This window comes from Temnothorax curvispinosus, unplaced genomic scaffold (assembly GCF_003070985.1).
Source record: "Temnothorax curvispinosus isolate PA1 unplaced genomic scaffold, ASM307098v1 QBEX01002937.1, whole genome shotgun sequence".
In the NCBI taxonomy this organism is placed as follows: Eukaryota; Metazoa; Arthropoda; class Insecta; order Hymenoptera; family Formicidae; genus Temnothorax; species Temnothorax curvispinosus.
The window spans coordinates 19,436-29,855 of record NW_020212717.1 but is presented as its reverse complement, the minus strand read 5'-3'; the positions used below and the strand labels follow the sequence as shown (position 1 = coordinate 29,855).

Sequence of the window (10,420 nt, the reverse complement as noted above, 5' to 3'; positions counted from 1 at the left end):
TAGCTTTTTGATTAGTTGACTAAGAATAGCGTTTAGAGCTCTAATTGTATTTTTACAAATAACGTGCTTTTTACTACTGTCCCAAGTAGAACAAAGAAGTTGCGATGTGACGCTCTCCAGTGATGAATCTTTTATTAAATTTCAATACATATTTTTATGTAATTAAGACTTTTTAACCAGTTGACTAAGAACAGCGTTTAGAGCTTTAATTGTATTTTTTTTATTTATATTAATGAGCTTTTTACTGCTATCCCAAAGAGATCGTTGCGAAGTTGAAGTGACTTTTGAGTGATGAATAAACGTCATAACATCACTTGGGAGTTTTTATGTTCCTCCTGGGATCACGCGGAGCAACTATTGTTGCTGCTGCTGCTGCTACTACTACTATCAAACCGCTGTTTTACATTGATTAGACGCGCGATGGATTTGTGCAACGCGTTTGTAAAATCAATATGGGATGTTTTTCCACCTACGCAGCGTCGTCCGATATGTTTATATCGGTGGTCGCCGGTAGGTCGGAGTAATCGAGACGACTCGGACGAATGGACGGTCCCCCCGTCCGGCGTTAGTTTCCTGAAATCGTTCGATCGTCCTTTCGGTATCGTTTCCAAGGAAAGCGTCGCAAGAGCCGTCGCGCGTAGAACGGACGACGACGACGACGACGTATTCCCCAAAGCGCTACAAAGCGTACATACGCTACACGGTGATGCGACAAGTCGATCGGAAAAAAAAACGAGAAGTAGGTCTCCCTCGTGCACCGTGCACCTCTCGCACTCGGAACGGCCGACGGCGACGCGCGACACCGCGGCGGGACGAGGACGGAAGGTCGCGCGAGTGCAGCTGGGTGCAGCAGCCGCTACGCTAGCGCGGAGATGGTGGGGGACCAATGGCGGGGTGTTGGGCGCGATCACGTGGCACGGGGTCCATGTCGTTACGTGTACTCGGCCGACCGAGAGGGCGCGACCCTCGGGACCGAGAGGGACGAGGACGGACGATCGGGCAGCCGGGGGAGGGGGAGAGCCGAAGCCGAGCGCGCAAACACGAGGGAGATAGGTTAAGCGAGGGAGACTGCGCTCGGCGTTTGAGAGAGAGAGAGAGAGAGAGAGACGCTCGGTATAGCGCGAGGGGAGGTGGGAGAGGTGACAGCACACGTACGCGCGATATACTCCTTATACTCCGATCTCGCATACTCTCGCGTGCTCCGCGCGTACGTATTCATTGGGTATATATACACACACGGCGCGCGGCACTCGGCAGAACGTACAAACGAGAGAGCGAGAGAGAGAAAGGGAGGAAGGGAGGGAGAAACGGACCAAGCGAGCGCCGTTACGATAAAAGAGAAGTTTTTCGGAGAGCGTATTCGCTGGCAGAGCCGTTCAATGGTCGTGGCAGCAATGTTCCACGCCGCCGTCACCGTCGTCGTCGTCGTCATCGCCGCTGCCGTAGGGCGCCTAACTAGCTAGTTTCGACGGGGGCCAGCGCGACGGGAGGCCGCGTCCGCGTCTTGGTGCTCGCCAGTCCATAAACGAGCACGAGCACGTTACGACGCGCGAGCGCGATTCGGGTATCGTCAGGACTCGTCGTCGTCCGTCGTCGTCGTCGCTATCGCCGCCACCGCCACCGCCACCGCCGTCACCGTCGTTGTGTTGCCGTCACTGCCGCCGCCGCCGCCGCCGCTACTACCGCCGTCATCGTCGCCGTCCTCTCCTCGAAGATGACCATAATAGTATTTCTGATCGACACGTCGGCCTCCATGAATCAGAGGGCTTATTTGGGGGGTCGGCCCACGCTCTTGGACGTAGCCAAGAGCGCCGTGGAGACCTTCGTCAAGGTACGCCCCGAGGTTGGCGGGCACAGCTTTTATCCGCCGCGCCGCACCGCGCCATGCCACGCCGCGCCGCGCCACACCGCGCCGAGCGGAGAGCGGAGTCACCGTCCTCGTCGTCGTGTCAGGCGGGTTACAGAGGGATGGAGGGAGACGGGAAAAGAAGAGGGAAGTATATCCGTCTCTTTCGTCTTCCCTTTCTGCGTTCTCTCCGTCTCTTTCTCGCTCGCTCGCTCGCTCGTGGACGAGGGGGGTGGCGCGACGTCGCGCGCGCGTGAAACAGAAATTAAAGAGAAAAAGTGAAATAATCCCTTTTTCCAGGTACGACAGAGATCGCCGGAGAGCCGCGGGGATCGTTACATGCTCCTGACCTTCGAAGATCCACCTCAGAACATCAAGGTATCGTCCTCGCCACGCGCCTGGTCCTGTCCCCTCCCTCTGTTCATTCGTTTTCTCTTTCGCTCCACCTTCTTTCGCGCGCCTCCTATCCTGCATTTCTACATTGTCTACATTGTGCCCTTCACGTCGTCAAAACTTCAGGCCCATCCTCGCGCGGATGCTCCTCGACAGAAGCGCGTCCGCGTTCTCCCTCCCTCCCTTTCAGCCTCGAGTTGGGTTAGGTTCGCTTAATGGCGCCGAATAATTAATGCACAGTAGCGGGAACGACCGTGTCTCTGCCTCTCTCGCGTGGCCCTCTCCCTCTACTTCTCCATGCCCTTCTTCCCCGCCCTCATCCTCTACCCTGTGCACAGCACACGGCTGCGAAAGATGCGCGTCGTTGGAGGTGCGATACGTTCTCCAAAAATATATACGGAATAAGTCGTCAGAAACAACGCACTCTTTATCTATCAACTTTGAAAAGTAGAATATTTACATCAGAGATTAACACGTTGGACATTTCCTCGAATTATCAAGATTACTGAAATTTTACTTAACAGCGTCGTGCATTTCTATTATTTATGTATTACTGACGCTCGAATGAATTCGACTGTGCATAGTAATGTCAAAAATTCAAGTTACAGTTCTTAATTCTTAAAATCTGCCAGAGATATTTAGAATTGTCTACATTGTGTCCCACATCCCCCCTTTTCTTTGAACCTGATAGTGATAGAAATCTCTGACGAATTCATGCCACATATAAAAATAAAATTGTTTTTGTTTCACAAAAGAGAAAGAATAATTTTATATAAGTTAGAAATTATCTTGGGAGAGCTGTGCGTATAATGTTTTTCGATGCTTTCTCAGGCAGGATGGAAGGAGAACCTGGCAACCTTTATGAACGAACTGAAAAACTTGCAATGCGTTGGCTTGACGACCCTAGGTGCCGCCTTGAAGCACGCGTTGGACGTGCTGAACATAAATCGTATGCAGACCGGCATAGACACGTACGGCCAAGGAAGATGCCCGTTTTACTTGGAACCGTCCGTTATAGTTGTTATAACAGACGGAGGAAAATATACGACCAATAGCGGGGTCCACCAAGATGTAAGTGTTATCTTCCTACCGTGATTTCCTTTTTATTGTAAAAGATGAGAAAGTATTATTCTAAAAAAAAATGAAAGAAAAATGAAAAAGTATTACTTATATGTCTTCGATACAAACGACATTACTATTGCATTTTCTTTCTAGTTTACGTTACCGATGCATTCCCCGATACCCGGATCCGAACTGACGAAGGAGCCATTTAGATGGGACCAGAGATTGTTCTCTTTGGTGCTGCGTTTATCGGGGACACCGGCCGTTGAACGAGATATTGGCTTGGTGGCCAGTGACGCGTCGCCGATAGATGCAATGTGCGAAGTGACTGGAGGTAAAGGAGATGCAGCTTGCAATCTTAGCAATCTTAGAATCGCAAAGTTTTGCATTTTTCAAATGAAAACGCTCGCGACACAAAGCATATATGTTATAAAAGGGTCGAGATAAATTTTAAATTTAAGTTGTTTGTTACTTGGACATTACAGGTCGCTCGTACTGCATTACGTCATTCAGGATGATGATACAGTGCATAGATTCGCTGGTACAAAAAGTGCAATCGGGCGTGGTAATAAATTTTGAAAAGATCGGTCCCGATCCACCGCCGCTGACCAACGAACAGGCCCCGCAGCACCAGGACGAGGAAGAGAACGAGGACGACGGTAACGCGGCGAACGGTCCGCGCGCACAGTATCCGAACGCGTTAGCGCCGAACAACACGGCTTGGTATTCCTGCAGACGCCTGATCTACGTACCGCGCTCGGCTCAGAAGGGATTCGCGGTAGGCTTCTGGCCGATCCCCGAGAGCTTCTGGCCGGATCTCAGCGCCAGCTCGTTACCGCCGCGTTCCGCGCATCCAAACGTCAAGTTCACGTGCACCAGTCAGGAGCCGATGGTGATCGAGAATCTACCGTTCGACAAGTACGAGCTGGAACCGAGCCCGTTGACGCAGTACATCTTAGCGCGGAAACAGCCGACAACGTGTTGGCAGGTGTTCGTTGCTAATTCGTATAAATCGAGCGAAGTGGGCCATCCGTTCGGTTACTTGAAAGCTAGTACAAACTTGACTTGTGTAAATCTCTTCGTCATGCCTTATAACTATCCCGTGCTGCTACCGCTGCTGGAAGAGCTCTTCAAAGTACACAGGCAAAAACCGACACCTGAATGGAGGGCGCAGTTCCAGGGTTACATAAGGACCATGCCTACTTATTACGCCGCCGTAAGTTTTTCTATATTTGTGCCAATATAATTACGTGTTCCGAAAACATTTTTATCAGAGCGTCTTTTGTTGCAGTCGTTGAGGAGAGCGTTAACCAGGATGGGTGCGTCCGCACCTCTGGCACAAACATTGATACCCGATAACATGGATAACTCTTTATCATATAGTGTCTTAAATTATCTAAAACGACTGAAGAATCAGGCCAAGATCGAATTTGATCGGCTCTGTAACGAGGTCATTTCCAAGCAAGTCGCCGCTTCGAACCTTACGAAGAATTTATCTAATTGTACGAGTGTGGTGACGGAAGGGGTGAGAGTTATACCGAAGACACCGCTGAAAAAAGATTTGGTAAATTGAATACATTAAAAGTTGATCTCTGATATCATAAATTACTTTAATTGTTATCAAACTGTATGTGTGCTCCGTAGGTGTCCCATCCTTTGTTGCAAGACAAATTCACGGGTCTCCGTGATCAGCTGAACGAGTTTGGAGGTTTCGTCGTCGGATTGGTGAAGAATCAACAGCAGCAACGTGGTGCGCACAGTTACAGGAACGCCTTCGACGTACCGAGAAAGTCCCTGCTCGATCAAGTCGTGCGGATGCGCGCGAATTTCCTGCAGCCTGGCTTGTTGCATACAAAGTTACTCGACGACGATTACGTTCATTCGATGCCTTTAGCTCAAATGGGAAATTATCAGGAATATCTGAAACGCATGACTCCGCCGTTGAGAGAGATCGAAAGCGTACCGGTTAGGCAGCATATGTTCGGTAATTATTCAGCGAAACGTTTGCCAAAGATTAATTTTTCCTTAAATAATTGGTGTAGAAAAAGATAATTAATGTTACATTTCTATCGTAGGCAATCCCTTCAAGATAGACAAGAGGATGATGGTAGACGAAGCGGATATCGACATAGTCGGCGCGACGTCCTCGACGTCGAAGGGCGGTCTCAAGCGCACCTTGCCGCAGTCGGACAGCGGAGGCTCGTCTTCCCCGAGGCCACCGCCTAACAAGAGGAAGCCCGGGCCCATACCGAAAGACGTGATCGTGCGACGGCCATCGTATACGCTTACTCCACCGAGTTCCCCGATTCCTTGGGTGATGGAGGACACGAAGAACCAAGTAGCTGTTACGGCAGCAGCAACACCAATCGCCGATACGAGCGCACCGCCGATCCTGCCCGGTTTGCCCAACGTATCGCCAGGTCACGCGTCATTGCCGTGTTCGAGCGCGTCCGAAAAGTTGGTGAACGGTCTCGCGGAAATGCCGGTCATACCGATTTTCGAGCCGATCCCGGTCGAGCACGTTAACAATCATATGGACACGCCGCCCGTTCTGACGCCGATAGTTAACAATGTTGACACGGTACCGAAGAGTGATGTTAAAAGTGAACGGACAGATAACGCGAAGAACGAGTGTAGTCGGTTACCGGTTAACGATTGTATCGAGAACAGCGTGCGAGTTGTGGACGGTGTCACCGAAGAGAAACTGACGAATCACGTGGAGGAGAAACGAGATCGAGAGCCGAAGATCGAGAGAGAGCGGAAGCTGACGAAGAAGGAACTGGAGGACATCAGGCGACACAATTTGAGCATCCGGGGACTTGTTTACAAAGAGGTGCGGAGAAGAGGGAAAAGTAAGTCTTCGACGCGCCGATCGGTTCTCTTTTATATCCTGAGAAACGTCGCGAGATTAATGATTAATAAAAGATTGACGTACTTATCTACTATACCGCTAACGATAACATTCTCGTAACAGCGTTAACACGTGATCAATTCATTTCGTTTCAGATTACGCAACACTGTTCTCACACTTACATCAAGTTCAGGGGACTCTAGATATACGGCTTGCGTTTGTAAAAGACATAGTAAAAGAATCATTACGCTTTAAACGACGCAACTTGGCGTCGTTGTTAGAAGAATATCTTAAAAACATTCAAGAGGACGGTTGCGCTATAAATCACAAGCTGAATCACAATGGTGCCACGAAGATAAGTTGTTAAGATATATGTGTAATCAGGGCATTATCTTAATAGTGTGGAGGACATAAATTATGAAGGAACTCTCGTGCAAGTTTTTGTCACATGTTTTAGTAGCGGTTTCGATCTCCTCGAAATAAGGCTACTTTTGATAATCGCAGGAAAAACCTGAGCGATCTTGAATTTTTCAACGAATTTCAATAGCATTTTCGATGTCAACCATAACAGTCACGTCACTTTTATGTTTTACTTTTGGCTTTATGGGTAATTAAATAGGAATTTTGAGTACATCTCGTGGCATTTTGCAGTCATGAATTGAAGCAATAATTTATTTACCACCTCTATTAGTGATGTGAAAGAAAACGGAGCAATATTCAATTACATATATATCAAATTTTATTATATATTTCTTTCTAAAACTTAATTGTTTTAAGTCTTAATCTGAGAAGAGGTCCAAAATCTTTTTCATCTTGGATACTCGAAAAGCGATCCCAAGTAGCACACAATCTTAACATATTTGCGCAACGTACTTTTTATCCTTCACGAATAAATGCGTGTTCGTATATCGTTATACGTGTAAATACGTTCGCATGTTTGTTTCATCTACTATGATGTAATTTTTCATAATGTCGGAATTTTGCCGGATATCATTTGGCGCACATATTGCAAATGTCTTGTATGCTGGCATACAAGATAATTGATTGCGGGTAATGCGAAATAATTATATAAGAATGATAATATATTTACCCTTGAAATATATACGAATCCGTGCACAAAGTTTCGGCAGTGCAAGTGCAATCAAATGAACCACGAAAATTTCTATCTCAGCGACCGTGTCGAATTTAGGACAGAACAATTATATTACTCTTACACTCATACGATTGACATTTCCTATATTTAACCTCCCTGCAATCACTTTCGTGATCTATACTATTAAGTTTAATAAAATGCCATAGTTTAACACTGTACCGAACTGTCTGTAAATTTCGTTATGTACTTTGTTGATCTCTTATAAAAGCAAAACCGAGATCTGACTTTCTATTGATGACGTATTATACAATAATAATCGCGATCTCTGTATATGTATATAAAAATGAAAACATATCTTTTATTATATGTGAGGAGATTGTGAAATCGCACCTTATGAAAGAATTTATTATTGTGTAGTTTACCAAATTAAAATATTGGGAAAACAAATAGAAATCCTTGATTGCAGTAGATTCTCCTTTCGCGAGTTGCAACATTAGCTTTCATTTCGCGAAACCCGTCGTAGATAGCATTATACCAAAAACATTTGTGTATGTCAAAACGCTAAATGCAGATTTGAATTTATTGTGAAGTTTACGAAGGGTTGACAGTGCCTGATGCTATTTGAAATTGAGATAATGTATTCAACCCACTATGTCTAAAAGATTCTAATATATTATTTTATTTTACACATAAATTATATGTATGTATATTTTAGAACTTTAAGTATCATTTTTAATTAGTAATACATTGCACATCATTTTCTGTTATATTATACAAAATTGAAATATCCATGTATGTGATACACACCACACACACACACATACACAGACATACGCGCGAGAAATAAGAAATATAATTCGTAGTTATTAAGAAAATTCCACAATGATCACATACTATAATACTGTAATATTGTAGTTTGAGAGAGAAGAAATAAGAGATCCACTTTATGTACAAATTCAAGACAAATGTATAGTATAACAGAATCAAAACTACATTATATATATATCTGAAATAACACATGGAGCAAAATTAATTCTGTTTTGTCCTCGAATCCTTATGTATATGTGCAACGCAACAAAAATTTAAAATAATGTTATATAAAAAAAAACAATTATTTTATCGATACACATGTGGGTTGAAGAAATGTATGTTAGTAGCAATAATTATTTATATGCCAATACTAGATATACAAAATGACAAGATCGCTTATTGGTTTATATCAGAAATGATTTGACCAAATATTACATAGGATAATAACAGGCAAACAAAGGATGATTATCTTACTTATCCGCCTGTAATTTTTGTATTGTTTATATCGTGGTATATCATCAAGTATTAATTTTTATCTTGACTTCGCTCCTGAAAAACATTGATAAAACGAAGACATATCATTGAATCGTTGTGAAAAGTTATTTTATACGTATAGTCTTTAGAAATGTTTTTTTTTTTATTTATGAAAGAGATGGCGTGGTCTTTCCCCATTTTGAAATGTTTAATTTATTTAATCTTGAAATTCTTGTTGATATTTTATTAATATTCCAAGTGAGATAATCAACCACGTGTTTTCTCGCGGACTAATAATGTCCAATTACTCTTTAGATGTGGATCGGAATTGTATTTATTAATTGAAAATACGTTGAATATCTTGTAAATTATTTTATGATATAACCGGAGCTTAGCTGAGTCTTACAAAGACAATGATGCTAGACGCTTATTTGCTCCAAAGAAAAATGAATAGGGAATTATTGAACGATTATCGATATAAAGAGTTAATATAAAACTAAGTGCGATTGTGTAAAAGAGATTAATGGATTAACTAGAGAATGTATGGGAGTTTCCAGTACCTTGATTACACAGTCCCTTTTCGTTACAGTAGCAGTAATTTATTGTTGTACTGAGACTCGTTAAAATGAATCAATTAGAGGTGATTCCTTTTCGCAAATTCAATGAATCCAGTGTGCTTCACCAAAGCAAGATCATATTTCTGCACGCTGTTGTGACAGCTTTAATAATTTACTTATATGCAGTTTAATTTTGTGCAAATATTTTGTACAAATATTTCAGCAATAAATCTGCGATATACGATCCGAAACAACCAAATCTGTCGATAGTGAATTTTGTAAGGCGTTTGCTACAAACTCCGTCAGCGTCAGCGTCGAGAAATTACAAAATCAATGCGTCATGTTCAACGATATGTGAGAGACTGGCTACTGTTCTGTATAATTCATGCGCAGTTATGTCACGTCTATTAGACCTGGCCAACAAAAAAAGTAATTTGGACGCGGTTCCATGCTAACTCCGTTACAATATGCTAATCGAATTACTGATAATGACGCAATGGATTTGTTGCCTGGTACTTTACATAGATATATGAAAATAAAATTCATGCTGAACATGGTCTCCCATCGGAACTTGCAAAAACGTTGCACGACTGAAAAAAAAAAATAAGAAAAAACAAATATGATAATTTCTTTCGCACAGATCAGATATTTTGTATTTTGCATGACGGCATGGAGAGTGGAAATGAAGTCTGTATTATACGCCTCGTTTAATTAACGTATCATTTAGGGTGTTAATAAATGTTGCAATTACTATTTTTTTCACGACACCTGTAACACGTACAGTGACGACGACGACGACGACGACACGTGCATTATTGTATATACGAAATATTGTACATAGGGCGTGTATTAGTGTGTTAATTAGACGAGAGTCATATTGAAAGGACTGTCCTGTTTTTACGTTTATATTTTAGGTAAAACAATAAGTAAATCTCGAGAGAAGGGAATAAACAGAATTGACAGAAATTTCTTCGTCGTGTACTTTCTTTAATTCCCAAAGCAAACGAGATCTCATAGTGTCCAAATACTGTGCAAATAAGGTTTGTCCTTTGTAGTTCAGCTTTTTGATGTATATACATTTCGCCTCCTTTCTCCTTTCCTCTCTCCTTTTCTCTCTCTTTAATTGTTTGTGTAGAAAATATAACGCGGTGCAGGCCAGACCACTCTGCGTCGATTGGTTGGTTCTAAAAGTAAGAGCCAATCATGTTCGACCGCTACTGAGCGGCTTGGTTTGCTGAACGCGACCAATGTGGGGAGCAACATCCGCGCGGCACGGCGCGCTCGGAATACTGCCACCTCCTCGCTTATCATGCTTTGCTGATACATTAGGAGTA

General features: G+C 43.5%; 1 protein-coding gene and 1 long non-coding RNA gene across 2 annotated transcripts in view; one reads left to right on the top strand and one right to left on the bottom strand.

Annotated features, from left to right (window-relative positions):
• The window catches only part of LOC112452103, a 1,093-nt gene extending 313 nt beyond the window's left edge, over positions 1 to 780 (bottom strand). Inside the window, exon 1 of the long non-coding RNA XR_003040452.1 lies at positions 75 to 780. This is a non-coding gene — a long non-coding RNA (uncharacterized LOC112452103). The remainder of the gene's footprint in view (positions 1 to 74) is intronic.
• A 513-nt stretch (positions 781 to 1,293) lies between these two features.
• Positions 1,294 to 7,982, top strand: LOC112452094 (integrator complex subunit 6). Its single transcript, XM_025012149.1, has 9 exons — positions 1,294 to 1,831; positions 2,147 to 2,224; positions 3,071 to 3,310; positions 3,455 to 3,635; positions 3,787 to 4,517; positions 4,593 to 4,865; positions 4,946 to 5,285; positions 5,377 to 6,153; positions 6,308 to 7,982. The coding sequence occupies exons 1-9, from the start codon at positions 1,715 to 1,717 to the stop codon at positions 6,517 to 6,519; spliced, it is 2,949 nt and encodes a 982-aa protein (XP_024867917.1). The 5' UTR covers positions 1,294 to 1,714; the 3' UTR covers positions 6,520 to 7,982.
• Positions 7,983 to 10,420: the final 2,438 nt, after the last annotated feature.